Source organism: Excalfactoria chinensis, chromosome Z (genome assembly GCF_039878825.1).
Source record: "Excalfactoria chinensis isolate bCotChi1 chromosome Z, bCotChi1.hap2, whole genome shotgun sequence".
NCBI lineage: Eukaryota > Metazoa > Chordata > Aves > Galliformes > Phasianidae > Excalfactoria > Excalfactoria chinensis.
The window spans coordinates 32299543-32316165 of NC_092857.1; the positions used below are offsets into that span (position 1 = coordinate 32299543).

Here is a 16623-nt window from a genome sequence, read left to right on the forward strand (position 1 = left end):
CTATCAAATCAGTTAGAAAGCTACAGACTAGTGCGCTATGCCAAGATACATCATCAAAACAAGGCGATGTCTGAAGTTGCCAGCTCTTCGTTTCCATTTACTAGAGGGCTACACTCTCCTTCACCTGTCTCTTCTACCCAACGTATCTAAAGAATCTTGTCTTGTTTTTCACATCACTTGCCAAATTCAATTCTAGCTGCGCCTTGGCTTTCCTTACTCCATCCCTGCATATCCAGACTGCATCCCTGTATTCTTCCTCAGCCAATAATCCCCACTACCACTGTTTATACTTTTCCTTCTTATCACTTAATCAGGCCAGCAGATCCTTGCAAAGACATACTGGTATATGCCTCCTGTACCTGATTACTTATTCTGGGGGATGGAGAGCTAGCTCTCTTTCACTCTCAGAAAGGCATCCTTTAAGTGCTGCCAGCTCTATTCTGTTCCTTTGTCTCAAAGGACAGTTTGCCAGGAGATCTCTTCCAACAATTCCTTAAACAGCTAAGAGTCTTTACTCCTGTAGTTCGGAGTCCTGACCCCACTCTTTGCCCAGCCCACACTCCTCAAGATCACAAACTCAACTAGGGTGTAGTCATTGCCTCCAGTCTTAACTTCTTTTACAATTTCCTCTGCACTGGTGTGCACCAGGTCCACCAGTGCTTCACCTCTATTGGGTCTGTCCAAAACCTGAACTAGAAAACTGTCATCAAAGGACAACAGAAGTCTCAAGGACTACTTACAGCTCACCACATTGTTTTCCCAGCAGGCATCCAGGTGGTCGAAATCCCCATCAGACTGTAAGCCTGAGAGCATGATGCTGCTTGCAGCTGAAACAAGAAGGCCTTGATGAGGCAGCCTGCAGTAGGCTTTGATCACTAGCTGTCCTTCATTGGTCATGTTCCTAATTTTAACACAGAGGCTCTCAGTCCATTCATGGATGTCTCTCAGGAGCAGCTCTTCTAAGTCTATCCACTTCTTAACCTCTCCTACCTTGCTTATCCCACCTAAAATGCTCACAGCCCTCAGTCATGCAAATCCAGTTATGCAAATCATGCCACCATGTTTATGTGACAGCAATAAGATTGTAGTACTCCAATTGCACCATGGTTTCCAATTTACTCTGCTTATTTCTCATACTGGATGCATTGGTATAGAGGGACTTCAGGTGGGCTTTTGGCAGCATTACCATCTTAGAGGAGCCCTCCCCAAATCCTCTGGAAAAAATCTGGTGTTTTCTACCACTGCATCCTAAAGCAATGGTGTTCCCTGACTCTTCTCTGTTACTCAGCAGTACATCCCTTTCCTTCATCAGATCTATTTTAAAGGCCTAGTGATGAGCCCTGACAGCTTGCTGCCCAGTACATTCATCATAAGATGCAGCAGGTTGATAGCCCCTGCTAGCACCTTCTTCCTCTAACTTAGCTATGTTATCTCACACCTTGTCACAGGCAGGCTTGCTATCACCCTCCTCTCCACTTCAAGCCTTGCTTTAAGGCCTATCAATGAGCCTCAACAGCTCCTGGCCAGAACTCCCCTATGACCCTGGTGGATCCCATCAGCCCAGGCGCTGAGTAAATTGCCCTATAGTAGAAAAAGCCAAAATTGCTGTGGAGGCACCAGCCCCTCAGCCATGTATTTATCAGATGGGTTTTCCTGGTCCTCTCTGGTCCTCTCAACACTCTCAAAAAAAGGCCAAGACATTGAATTTGGAAACAGCTTCTAATCCCTTTTATTGCCTAGGCTCCTTGGAATCTGAGCTGTGTTTTTGTATCTCTGAACAGGAGCAATAACATTTCTCTATCTTAAAGAGACATTAGGATGGTGAAAACACCAAAAGATACTGTTCCTATCATCTCTTCCAATACTGGGAATGTATAGTTTTCATATTCCCCATGTTGTCATCCACAGCGTACTTTTCTAGGATAAGCTATATCTGACCAAACTTGTATACTGAAAAAAAATTAAGTCCCTATAGTTAGGATATATTGAAAATAACAGTGAAGTTGGATGATAAAGCATACTTTTCTTTATGAACCCAAAAGTATAATCAACTGTAAAAAAGGAAATACTTTTATTTGTTGTGTTCTCCTTGATGACTTATATACCAAATCTGCTCAATTCACAAATCAGAACACAGCTTTACTAACAGCCAGCACTGCAAGTACAGTCTTGAAAAGCAGATTTCTTTCTGGTTTTATACATTATCCCCAGTGACCAGACTCTTAACTGCTATTTCACTGCTGTTTCAGAAGGCAGAAAAGCTAGACTACTAATTCTTGTCTTGCAGATATCTACACTACTTAGTGGTGTAGCTGTTCTTAAAATAAAAACTACCTTTTACTTAAAAAAATACAGAGGATTCCAGGCACCAGGAACAGTATTTCCTTCTCATTTTCCTTTTCCAACAATAGTTTGTTTCTCCTGTTTTCTAGCAGCATCACTTAAATGCTCATATAAGGCCTCAGAAAGCAGAATAAATTAGTTTAGTTGCCATCTTACTTTCAATGGACAGATTTTTATTGAGAGTAAATGGCTTACTCTGAAAGGACCAACTGCATTAGAGCTAAGGCATGAAGTTCAGGAGGGTTTTCAGTCTAGTCCTCTAGATTCTGTGCTGAATAGAAGAACTGACTTAAAACAGGCACACGTAGCCTGAAAAGAATATAGGGATGTTGTCTGTACATGCAGAGATGGGATCAAGAAAGCCAAGGACAAGGCACAGGTGGAACTGCACTTAGAAAGGGATGTGAAAACAATAGGGGCTTCTACAGGTACATTGGTCAGAAGAGAAAAGTAGAAGAAAGTGAACCCCCTCTAATAAGTTAAAAGTAAGAACCAGCAACAGCAGATACAGAGAAGGCTGAGGTACTCAACAAGTTCTTTGCCTCAGTCTTCACTGACAGCCAGGCTTACCGCATCTATTACATCCCTGAACATCTGGGCAGGAGCTGGGTAAGCAAAATCCTTCACACTGTAAGAGAAGAACAAGTCAGAGACCTCTTCATGAAACTAAATGTGTCTTGGGACTAAACTAAATGTCTATAGGGCCTGATGACATGCATCCCTTGCTGGTGTGGTTGCCAAGACATCTCCATCATATTGAAACATCTTAGCTGTCAAGCAAAGTCCCTTGTGTCTAGGAAAAGGAAAACATCACTCCCATTTTGAAGAAAGGGAGTAAGGAAGACCCAGGGAACTATGGGTGGGTGAGCCTCAACTCTGTGCCTGGGAAGGTTATGGAATAGATACTTCAAAAAGGTATTCTAATGCACACATGTAAGGTGACGAGGTGATCTGAGACAGCCAGCACTACTTTGCTGAGGGCAGATCATGCTTGTCTAATCTTGTGACCTCTTATGATGGAGTGATAGTAGCATAGATAGTAGCATACAGGCTTTTGTTTGTAGCTAATTGTGCTGACTATGTATGCAAATGGTTTTTTTGTAGCTGAGAATGTACTGTGTCAAATAGTGTTACTGTGCTCTTTGTACCTGTTGTAGTTTAATGGAAATAAATTGGAGGCATTACTTTCAGAGTGACCTACGTATGATTCTATTATTTTTATTCTTTTGTCAGTGAAATGCTGTGCAGCTGGCTTCTTTAGAAGGAACAGCTTAGATATTGCCACATTCACAAACACTTTCTACAGAGCTAAAAATGTTAGTGCTGTTATTTACTACTGTGTGTCACACTCTTGAGACAGGACAGCTGTAAACATAACACTGATTTTTATTCAAAATCAGTTTGAAAAGCAGTAAGTGAAACAGATGAATGTAACTAGTATGAATCTCCTGCAATATTTTATTTTGCTTTACTCAAGCAAGAATATCTGTTTGAAACATCAGTAATTTTTCTATGCTTCTGTTTCCCCGTCCTCTCCCTACCTTGAACCTCTTCTAAATTTTCCTAGGCTTTTGGAATTACTGCTACAGTTGGAATTGGATTTAGTAGTCCAAAATAAGTTACAATCTGCATAAAATCTCAGTAAATAGAAAACCAATGTTTGTGTTCCCCTAAGGAAAGAGGCACCTGCAGAAGTTGTGCAATAAGAGTCAGATAAAAACATGACTGTCTGTGAAGCTATAGTGCCACAACATCATTTTTTTTCCTTCTCCTCTCCCTCTGTAATAAGGTGGATGTCATGTTTGAAAAGTGATTGTAACACTAGAGGAATTTTTTTTATTATTATTTTTTGCGGGGGGGGGAGGGGGGGGGAAATTTATTTTACATTAATCGTATTTCCTCTAAAGTACTGAAGTGCTAAAGTACCACATGTATGCATGAAATAATCTCCCCAGTTAATTTTGTTTTCCACCCCCTTTCATTTTTGCATCCATGGGGACATTGCTTCATCACACTGTGAAAATTCCTGGATAAGTTACATCAGTACAAAGGCAATAATGAAAAGGCTGTCTCCTGTGCAGCAGTCTTCCCTGCACCTATCTGTCGTCCACCTCCTTTGTTCTGTGCTTATTACCTTCCTTGCAACACAGGAAGTTTTCTGAGCTTCTGAAATCTCAGGATGCCACAAATTATCAGCTCAATAAAACAAGACCTTTGCAGCTTGCACTGGTAATTGTGTTATGCTGTCTCCTTGATGGGTTCCTTGTGCTAAACCGCTGCTGCTCAGTACCCGCTCCATGTGACTGTTTTGACTGCTCTTTTTCCCCTGCAACTCTAGTTGTGCAGTTATTCTAGAGCAGTACCAGCAGTGGATAAATTAATCTGAAGTATATTACTTTGCAGTTTTTGCCAGCCACTGAATAAACCCATCAGCTAGCTGAGAAGGCCACTTCAGCAGGCTGTGTTTGTTCTCATAGGCTTTTGTTTAATCATTTACTATTTCTATTTTTTTTTTCACCCAAATCCTTAGTGCTACAAGATTCTTAGTGTGTACAATTCCACTTCTCAGAGCTTTTTAGAAAACAAGCTGTTTTATTAGAGCTTGAAAACTCCTTTGCCTTTTTAATGGACCCACCGTGTATTTGGGAGTATTTTTACAACTTCTCTTGGGTAGGGAATGAGCCTAGCTCAATTTCTATTGAATACAGTGTAAATTTACAATGCTATGTAAATGATATCTAATAACAACGACATGTGTGGCACCGGGTAACTAATTTAGATGTTTTGAAAACAGTTTAAAAGCCATGTCATATGTTTAATGTAGTAAGTTTCAACTGCTCCTTTGGAGTCTTAGACAGTTATTTAAAATACCTTATATTTTTAAAATGCTACTGTCATCAGCTGAATTGGCTTATTTCTAAATACACACCTTTCCTCATCTAACATAAATTAATGTCATCGAGCTTTCTTTATTAAAAACTAAGGATATGCTTGTACTAACATTAACCCTTTTTTGGGTGATTTCTAGGATCTCGTTACCCTTTGTGAGTTTTATTTTATCCACTGTATGAAAGCATTGAGAAGTAAAGTAATATGCATAAGACCTGAGTCAACAATGTCAGTTAAAATTTCCACTGTCTACTATCGGAGAAAATCTTTACAATTTAAGAAAAACTGCAGCATTTATCTCTTAGTTTTGCCACTTCAGTAAATCAGGTTTTTCATAGGTTTTTGGAGACTTTCAGACATAAAAGACATGAAAGCATACCTTACCTGCATTTGCTTTGTTAGTATTTTTTAAAGTTCACAGAATCAGGGAGTGTCCCAAGTTGGAAGAAACCCACAGGGATCATTCAGTCCAACTCCTGGCTCCACACAGGACCACCAAAAATGGAGACCATATGTCATTACACTGTCCAAATGCTCCCTGAACATGAACAGCTCTGTGCTGTGACCACTGCCTTTTGAAGCCTGTTCCAGGGCCCGACCATCCTCTAGTGAACAACTTTCTAATGAGACCTGTCAAATTTTGTCCTAAATACTGGTTACAAAAAGGAATTAAATTTAGATTTAATGTGGTTTAAATTTAGGTTTAATACTGTAGGTTTAATATGCATTTCTCATTTCAGTCACCTAAGTTAAATCACTGAATCAAATTATTCCGAAGTAATGCAGATCAAATATTCCAGGTTGAATGGAGAGATCACCAATGAAGAGTAAGGGTATAAAACTGTTCTTTAAAGTACAACCATGTATTGAATGTTGATACTAATGAATCCAGACTGCATGTTACAGTTTGTGTTCATGTCCAGGCTCTCCTAAAAAAGCCTATCTCTTAAATAGGAAATAATATCCAAAGATGAAAGTCTGGATTTGAAAGGCTAGGATTTGATTTCCAGCTCCACTGCTTGTGCTTGGTTTGGCCCTGAGTAAGAAAGTATGCATGCATCCTGGTATCACACTGGAACAGGTTGCCCAAGGAGGTTGTGGACACCCCATCCCTGGAGGCATTCAAGACCAGGCTGGATGTGGTTCTTGGAAGTCTGGTGTAGTGATTGGAGACCCTGCACATAGCAGGGGGATGAAACTGGACGATTTTCTAGGTCCTTTTCAACCCAGGCCATTCTATGATTCTGTGATCCTCAATGCACTTTATTCAGATGCAGGCAGAAAGGAAAAGATACAACACAGCAGTTTCAGGGCTGCAATTGGAAAGCTAACTAGAGCTCAGACTGCAGGACTACTTAAAGAAATTTCATATTTCAAAGAATATTCCTCATCCCAGATCTCCACTAAGAATTTTAAGGATTTTGAAACACAGTTCTGTGTTCTTTTTCCTTCTATTACAAATTGTGTTTAGTAACTGCATTATTTATTTGACATTTTCATCATTGTTTCTGTTCAATTCTGTTGACTTAAGTTAGCAGGCTTATAGAAGGAATCCTAGAGTCAGTAGCATTAACACATGCATGGCTCTGTAATTTAAGTCTGCAAATGAAAAATGAGTGTATATGTGCTACAGATTTTGTTCACTCAGCATTAGCAAAGTACCCCAGAATCATTCGATGACTGCAGTCATACAGTGAGCGTTGCAGAGGTATAACAGGGACCTGAATTTTGTATGCACTGTGCGTTTACTGTTTCCTCTCAAGAAATGATTTGCAATGTTGTGAAATGTTCTTCCTTTCCCAAATATCCTGTTATCCTCAAAATAATAACACTTTTCCAACTAAATGATGTAATTCATTTTAGATTACTTTTTGTTTCTCCAGCTTTTGCACATTTGTGACTGCTTCATCCTGGCTTTGAATTAGTTCAGAGTCATGGAAGACTTTGAAAGGGAGGCTAAAGACAGTATTTTCTTTCTCTATGAAGAGCAGAAAGAGAAGGTGTTTCTCATGCCACAAGGAACAATTGGATGTTGTATTGAGGGACATGGTTTAGTGGGAGCTATTGGTAATAGGTGAACAGTTGGACTGGATGATCTTTTAGGTCTTTTCCAGCCTTGGTGATTCTATGATTCTATGATTCTAAGTTTTGCTGCTCAGAATTAGTCCTCCCAGATTTTTTCTCATTACTTCCCCAAGGGTCGTGGTGTTCTAACAGTCTGAAACAGTTGATCTGTTTGGAAATAAAGCCAGATTTTTTTTTCTCAGGCTGTTTGTTAAGCTTTGGAAGGAAATAGCAATCAGTACTGACAAGGATGGGTGGGAATAGAGAATTAGGTGTTGTGAATATGCATTAAATTGCATTAAAATTATTCCTGGGAGATGAGAAAGGGATTGTAATGGAAGATTTTTTTTTATTGTACTCTCACTTGATATGCATAAAACACTATCCTGTATCTTATGTGTCCATACATGTGGGAAACATGTAGGAAATCTTGCTTGCAAAATGTGATTGATTCTTTTTCTGCATACAAAAATAAGGAGTATCCATTACATATGAGTCTCACAGGTATTAGTAAAGTTTTATTGTCAAGGAAAAAAAATGTAGCAATTACTCACTGGTGTAACATATTTAGGGACTTAGTTAGTTGTTGGGTTTTTTTTCTTTCCTTCCTCTCATATTATTGATTACTGGCTGTTGCTTTAACTAGTATCGTCATATACTTGTTATGAAAGAAGAAATAATATGAAAACAAGGGAAGAAGTATCAGGAAGGCTACACTGATTTGATTGTCGGTAACATTTTTAAAAGACAAACAGGCATGTGCTACAACCCGTTGCATACCAAGGTCGATTTCAGTTCCTCTGCATTTAACTTCAAACTGACCCTTCTGCTTTCTTCATTTATCCTGTGTAGACTGTTCACAAATGCCAACAGTAAAACTGATTTCGCAGCAACCCTTTGTCAGTTGTCATGGCTGTGAGCTGACCTGTTTAAATCTCTGCAGTTCTCTTAGAAGACATGCAAACTATAAAAAATTAGTGTACCATAGGGAAAACTCATACAGCCACTTATTGTTAAGTTTGTCCGTTTCCTGAGTATTCCTTTATTTTCCTTTCCTTTTAACAGAGGCAATCTTAAACCAGTAAACCAGTTAGGCTGATACCTTTCACATCACTCATTTTGTTAAGAATGAATATCTCCTGGAAACTGGATGACTGGCTTCTCTGAACAAGAACAGGAAAAGGCTTAAGTACTCAGAAAGGACAAAGGGAATAAGATAAAATGAGGCATAACAGGAATAAATAGAGGGCTTACAGAAATAGGAAGAAGGAACAGTCAGCAAAGAAAGCTGTGTCTTTGTGGTCAGGAAGTGTAATGTTAGGAAGAGAGCTGCCAAGGGTGAAACTGCATTAGACCTTGCCAAGGAAATTAAAACAAATAGCAAAGACTCTTTATCCTTTTAAATAAAAAGAGAACAAGGGAAGAAAAGTGACCAGTGTGAGCAATGAGAACTCTCTCCATCTTCCTTTTTCTTCCTTCGTTTATTTTCTTCTTTTTTTTTTTTTAAGATTTTGCTGCAGTAATTAGTTCTTTGCCCGGGAAACACTGCCACTGTAACTGCACAGGCCACTGCGTGTATTATGACTCCTTGCCCTCAGTAGTATGCATTTAATAAAGTGAATAGGCCCCACACAGCAGTTTTATATGGACAGCACCCTGCCTTACTTGAGATGCAAACTGGGGGTGACAGCAAGAGAGAAGAGAGCTAAGCTGCATATGGCTACTGTGGGAGATCCAGTATGTATCCTTCTGAGTGGAAGTCAACCTAGGAAGTAGATCTAGCTACTGTAGATGCTCCGTTTGCCTATGTGTCTATGTCACCACTGGTGTTTTTTTTCTGCCTTGTATGAATTCTTTGGATTTGCATGAACAAGAAAGCTTCAGTTCTTGTGTAAAGGCAGCATCTTCAACTACAGAGCAGAAAATGGGTAGACAAGTACTATGGTAGCAAAATTTCCTACTTTAGGGGTGTGAGTCAAAAGGATAGTACTGATGGTCATCACTACAGAGACAAAGGGCAAAAGTAATTTGTAGTAGTTTGAACACAATTGCATAAAACTACAGTATAACAAACTAACATCCAATGTACCTTGCCCTCATAGAAACTTACCCAGACCTTTTATGATCAATGAGGTGCACAGAGAGGCAGGACCAAGCTAGGTGACAAGTAGTCCAAATAGCATATTGCTTCCCTTGAGCATGGTTTTTCTGGCTCCCCATCTCTGCAGTGGATATGGATGGATTTCATCATAATGCTTGCCCAGTTATTTCTTTTTTCCCCAGGCACATAAGGTAAGTTATCTAAGTCTTTCCATTGATAAACAAGTCTCACAATTCTTCTGCTGTGTGTGATTCATCATTGAAACCAGTAAAACATACCAAAGGTATGAGGACCACAGGAAATAATAATGTACAGATGCTCTTCCTTCATTTGTTCAACAGGCAAAGAATTGGCTGTGGATTTACACTTCATTAGTTGTCCTCGTGATCCATAAACACACTCACACGGTGTTGTCCATACAATGGAATTTTGTCCTTCAGTTACTGGAGCAACTTTGTTGCTCAAAGAATTGCTTAGCATGGAAATAAGCATTTTTCAAGGCCTTTTTTTTTTTTTTTTTTTTAGTAACAAAATCAAATGTTAGTTTTTGTGTAATTAAAACTTCTGGTTTTTAATTTGTTACAATAAAAGACAAGAAAAAAATGGTGGTTAAAACAGGGTTGCTGGAGAACAAGCTCTGTGTGATACTTTTCAAACATGGATCTTATGCTAAGTGTGTAGCCTCACTTTCCCACTTTTCTCAATACTGCAATTTGGATAATCTGAAATAATGGGAGTTTTAGAAGGCTGACTATAAATATTTCCAAACTGGTCCACTATTTTCATGTGACTGATTAGCTGGCTTTTTTTTGAGGGGTTTGTTTGTGGGTTTTTTTTTTTCAACTGAAGAGAAAAAATATTATTCATTATTTTGATTCTAAGAAAATGAGAATGAATTTGAATGCAAGTGACACCTTTATTTCAACTGCTTCAAGTAATTTTGCAGTATGTTCAATCCTCAGCGGAGTTACTTCACGTTCTTTTGTTTTAGGTTGTGCTGTGGATGGCCATCCAACTCCGAATATCACCTGGCTTTACTCTGGAAAGCCTCTCAGTCTCAGGCATCGCTTCCTAGCAGCAGGACGAATTCTTCAGATACACAACATCAGTGATGCTCCTGAAGGAGAATTCAGCTGCCTTGCTCAGAATGAGGCTGGTTCACTCCTACAAAAAACTTCCCTGGCAATACAAGGTAACTTTCCAGTTTCTGTGCTTCTCTCCTGTGAAGCTTTTGACATTGACTTCCCTCCATTGCTTTTCTTGTCCTAAATTTCTTGGCTCTGAAGCCAAGACTGTGGTACACAGCAGGAAATGAGCATTTTGATATTGTACCACTATGGATCTAAATTTGCAGGCCTAGCAAGAAACTTGCAGCATCTTAGGTTTCACTTACAGTGTCACTTTCCCAGAATGACAGCTGATACTTCTGGCCTGCTCAGCAAGTATCATTGCTGATTCAAGCTATACTCATGGCTGCTGCATTAACCTAAAATTCCAGACAGAGGTGTCACGGATCAAACCTCTATGATTAGAAACCCCTCTGTTAATCTTCTAAAGTCAGTGTTAAACAGTGCTCAAAAGCTATTGGCTTGTAAAACTGCCGTAAAAATAAACTGTGTTATTTTTACCCTAGAAATTAACTGAAGGTGACAAAGCCACTAAACTGAGCAGTGTGAATGGGCTGGAACAGAATATGCAGCTTTCATTTTTACAGTTGACAGGGATGGAATGGAGAAGAATTTAACTTTTCCTCGGTTTTTATGATAAAACTTCTAAGAAGTGTTGCAAACCCCTCATTTGCCATAGGACAGATGATCTCCATTGAGAGATGATAGGACAGATGATCGCCTACTGAGAAACACACTGTTGTAAGATAACACCATTAACTGCAGCTATCCATGACTTCTCTACATCATACTCTGTTACAAATATAAATGGTTAAGAATTAATCCTGTGGATTGTTGCTGTGAAAGTATGCACACTGTGTTTTTACTATACGGATTTGAGTTTGAAAGTGTGCCTTTCAGATGTTATACTGTTAACCGTATATACCAGCTATGAGGGTTTCTGAAGCATTATGTTTGGCTGCACACCAGGAGCTTACATGTTTGCCAGTGCCGTAGTGCCTGCTCTCATTTTCCCAGTGGCTTTCTGAAGTTCCTGAATCTATTCCACAGATTGCTAACAGATAGCTGATCACCCACCTAAGTCTGTATAAATATCAGGATTTGTAATGCCCACATCCCTGCCGTTTGGTATCACTGGACACCCTAGAACGTAATTCAACTTCTATGTCTTGTGCTTCTGAGCACAAAAAAAACAAGGGAAGATTTGTTAGAAAACACGGTCAATGCCTTACATACACCAGAATTCTGCTCCTTCTTTGTCCATTGCCTGGTGACTTGCAAGCATAGTTCCCTTCACAAGACACTGAGACTAAACATTTCATCCTGGAGAACAGCTCTGACTCTCTTTTCAAAGGATTTATCACTGACAGTTTTTAAGTGTTAACAATGACTCTCGCTTGCTTTTTGGCAGACTACCAGTGGTCAGTGGACAAGCTGATGGCTTGCTCTGCTTCATGTGGCCACAAAGGAGTGCAGCTGCCCCAATTGAGGTGCTTACTGGATGGGACTGAAGTGAATACATCCAACTGCAAAGAGAAGCCCAAGCCAATGCTGCAGCCCATTGCATGCAATAGGAGAGACTGCCCTTCACGGTTTGCCTTTATTATACTAAAATGTCATAGATGTTTTCAAGATGTACTTCAAGAGTTCTTTCCAATGGACAGCATGCCCTTGTAGCCTTACTGCTGCCTGTCTAGGATAAAGTCATGACTAAAAGGGAATTTATGAGTGCTTAACATACACAGTTGGGAATTTTTTGCAAGATTTGTGAAAAACATTGACAGTAAATAGTATATAAGGAGTGTTTACCCCTGCAGTAATTAGGATAGAAAAGAGTGAAAGACCTTTTGCCTACTGTTTATTAGCAAAGGTCATGGCTTTGTGGTACTTTCGAATCCTCCCTGGTAGTGTGAATAGTCAAGAATGCTTTTAAGCATTTTTTACACTAAGGTAGAAAACTGGATTTCCATCTCACTAGTCATTTAAACATATAAATTTTGCTATCAGATGCTGTTACCTAGGCAGGAAGAGATGGGGAACAATGACTTCTGCTTATTGCAGTACTTCCTGAAAGAAAAGACTTCACCCCAAGTGGAGCCTTCAGGCATTGCTAAACATTGAAATTATAATGTAAAAAATGTATGTGTTTGTCATCGTCCTCCTATTACAAAGCAGCAGATTTTTAGGCCCTTAAAGGTTCTTCACTGGAGAAAGAGCAATGATGTAGTATCTTTGTATTTTAATAGCATAAATTACATACTTTTTACTTAGCAATGACTAGAAAATGAACAGAAGAAAGTAAACCTCAGAATTAATTATCTGGACCCTTGGAAACAAATCTGGGCTTGGGTCCCGTACCTGTCCTGTTTATCACCTCTGTTAGTGACCTGGAGCTGGGGACAAATGACACTTATGTGAATTTTGCATGTGACACCAAGCATGGGAGAATACTCGGTATGCCCAAGAGTGCAGCTTGCTATCAGGGGAAGCTTGAAAGAGGTGGGCCACCAAGAGCACTAACAGGAACATACACTGAGCCCTGCAGGACATTATTTGCTACCACCCTTTAGGTGGAGTAAAGTCAATAAACCATCGCTCTAAGAGACTCATCATTCACCCCATGTTTTATTCAACTCATCCAGATGATTAACACTCTACCCTGGATGTTAGACAACGGAGGGAGACAGTGTCAAATACTTTGATGAGGGCTAGGTAAATGACTTCCACTGCCCTCACCTTATACTCAGGTCTGGTTATTCTTTCACAGAAGTCAGTCAGGTACCTTCAGAATTTTCCTAGGGATCACTGTAAAATGAACTAATCTCTGGTTCCTTACATATTATCCTTACGGTTTTTTATTTTTAATGAGATAAACATTTGTTTTTCTACAATTTGGTGAGGGTGACAGAGCACTGGAACAGGCTGCCCAGGGAGGTGGTGGAGTCTCCTTCTCTGGAGATATTCAAGACACGCCTGGACGCCTACCTGTGCGACGTGGTGTAGGGAGCCTGCTTTGGCAGGGGGGTTGGACTCGATGATCTCTAGAGGTCCCTTCCAACCCCTATAATTCTGTGATTCTGTGATTCTGTGATTCTGTAATTGTCAGGACCTCTCCAATATCCATAACCTATCAAAGGTTATAGTGAGCAGCCTGGTGGGAACATTGCCCTGCTCTCTCAGCATCCTCACCCACACATACCCGCAGTCCTAACACATACACTTGTGCGGTCTGAGTTCTCTTGGGTAATTTCAGCCTTACCCTGCATTAGATGTAAATTTTATGCCTGTTCTTAGCTCTATACACAGAGGAGTCTTATCGCCCAAAAGCTGTCCCACACAGCTTCATACCACTGTATTCCAAGAGCAAAACAGGCTGAAAGCTAGACTTAGAAAGCGCCTTTGGGGCTGTTGTTTTCCCTGAGTTTCTGTGTTGCCTGATTGTCAAAACAAGTAGGATTGCAGCTGCAGCTGTAAAGCTGAGAGTTCCCTTAGCACAGTGGAAATGTTTTTTGCAAGCAAATTCCATTGGATTTGGTGGGCATATAGGGGATCAGACTGAGCTCTGCCTCCTTTTAGAGACATGGTTTCCTTGTAACACACTGCCCATGTAATCCTTCACTTTTCAATTACTGGTAAACACAGTGGAGTTACAACAGCTTGAAAGACTTGACTGTGTCAACATCTTTCTGCTGCATCCACCCCACAGAAACACTGACACTTTCCTCCTTTTGCACCCTTTGGTGTAAAGAATACATCCCAAGTGTCTGATCTGAAAGTCAGTTTAGTGCTCTGCTCTCACCATCTATAAAATGCCCTAGTTCACCAAATCAGTGACTCCTTAGTTGACAGTGTTTATTCTGTATTTTTCTGATTTTTCAGTTTCTTCTCTCCCTGATTTTCACAGTGAACATAGTGTGTTTGGGTAAACTAATCCACTTGGTCAGGATCTCAAGAGAAATTTAGTATGACTTCTCTCATTCAACAGTGTGATTTGAGACTGGCATTTATATTAAAAAACAGTCTAATCTGATGTGAGGAGAGGTGCTAAGCAACCTGATGAGAACTAAGCAGTCAGATTTACCAGTCTGGTTGTGTCTTGGTTGTATGGCAAGGTTATGTTTAATTACCTTTTCTATATATATTCCTACCCATTTTTAGAGGCAACTGTTTTCTGAGTTGCCAGCTGAGTCATAAAAAGGAAACCAAAGGAGATTTGATGAAATATAAAACACACTCATTAACAGCAGTTTGTGTTAGTGATGGCAGTAAATTCCATGGAAATAGTTTATGTCTTTTTATACCTTTCCTGGACTGTAATGTGACCCACGCTCCTCTCTCAGTTCCTGCAAAAATGTTGAGATGTATGCTTGGAAATAAAAGTAGATTGAAAAGCAGTGCAGATCTCTACATTGGAGGGATGGGAAAACTTCAGTTTCGACCTCACCAAACAGCTAGAAAAAAGTAGCTGTGTCTTTATTTTCTTTGTCAGAAGTATATCTGCTTATATACTTGTCCCTCTAACTGCAGGAGTTAATCACTTGCAGAACACTGAGGAATAGTAGCAGATGCCTTTCCATAGGGCCAGAGAATACCTATTGCCTGTTATGTGAAGTAATCATAAACATTGCCATTAGAGGATGAGATGGGCAGTATTTTCCTCCCAGAAATATAACACCTGCTGGGAATCCTGAAACTTAATGACTACTGACTTAACCATAAATCCAAATAATCAGTTGTGTCAGTCCTGTTCCTACCAGTACCTCCCAAATCCAGTGGTATGAGTCTTCCAACTAATGTTAAATTGGCAAGATCTTGTTAAGAATTTGTACCTTTGGACATAATAGTGTGAACAAATAATTCAGATATTTATTTTCTGTCATTATAGGTTTTTTATTAGTTATGCAGGATTTTCTAAGCCACTGTTAATACAGGATTAGAGGCTTAGTCTCAGTTGTCAAATGCACAGTCTGAGCTCAAAAGGAAAGTAAAAATGTGTCCTTTGTCCCTGTGTTGTCTGTACACCAACTCCATCCCTGCACAGCCTTCAGGCCTTTCTGGATTATCTCAGCTGTCAGGGCAATAACAGAGTGGGCCAACAGGCCCTAGCAACTTCTTGGTACTTCTGTCAATAGTTCGAAGTGCCCTGAGAGCTACTCCATCAACTTTACAGGGACAGTTTTCCCTGCCAAGGAGTAGAAGTGGGCCGTAGCCAGTGACTGCAACCTGTTGTCAAAGCCCCTGTTGTGCAGTGGTGTGAAAACAGCGATGCTAAACCACTGTGACTGGACTAAAAATATTTACTAAGCTTTTAAAAACAGTCTTAAGAGGAAAAAGTGGATTCTGGGCCCAGAGAACCCTCAGAGAGATACTAAAATAAAAAACATACTCTTTTCATCTTATGAGCCGTTTTCAATGGCTACTACAGGGGTCTTAGTACAATACTGTGATGCAAGTCACTGTTGGCTTACTTTGGGCCAATACATGAAGTCCTGCTGGCACTGATAATACTGCAGACTTACCGATATTACAGATAATGCTGCTGCACTTTCACCACATTAGCACATTTTGCTCCCTGACCTTCTTGCCTTTCTCTCACAGGTGGATGGTAACATCATGGTCTCCATGTACACGTAGCTGTGGTGGAGGAATCCAAATGCGACGAGTGACATGCCAACAACTGACAGCAACAGGCAGCTCTGTCCCAGTGTCAAATGAAGCCTGTGCTCAAGCATCCAAGCGCCCCGTGGACACACAGAACTGTAACAGGCAACCCTGTGTTGAGTGGGTGGCCTCCTCCTGGGGCCAGGTAACAAGCATGTCAGCAGTCTGAACAGACTGATTCTGTGGGTTAGGAAGAGTTGACAGGAGAGGCTATGTTCTGCAAGTTGTACTCTGCAGGCTTTTGAGAAGGCAACTAATCTGCTTAGCACTTTGAACTCTGTGATACAGTGCATGTTTGGGATTCTGTACCTTCAGGCAGCCCCCAGAAGAACCACGTGTGAACGGGATTTCCACTGCAGACTCCTCTTTTGTCCCCAGTGAAAAGATCTGCCCCCAGACAGGTTACAAGTCTGGGAAATAGCATTCTGCCTTCTCTAA

The 16623-nt window shown here is 40.2% G+C and overlaps 1 protein-coding gene across 1 annotated transcript in view; it reads left to right on the plus strand.

Annotated features, from left to right (window-relative positions):
- The window catches only part of LOC140263874 (ADAMTS-like protein 1), a 43815-nt gene that overhangs the window by 23411 nt on the left and 3781 nt on the right, over positions 1 to 16623 (plus strand). The window contains exons 9-11 of the mRNA XM_072359186.1: positions 10389 to 10589; positions 11936 to 12116; positions 16123 to 16330. Coding sequence (XP_072215287.1) covers positions 10389 to 10589; positions 11936 to 12116; positions 16123 to 16330 — 590 coding nt within the window. The remainder of the gene's footprint in view (positions 1 to 10388; positions 10590 to 11935; positions 12117 to 16122; positions 16331 to 16623) is intronic.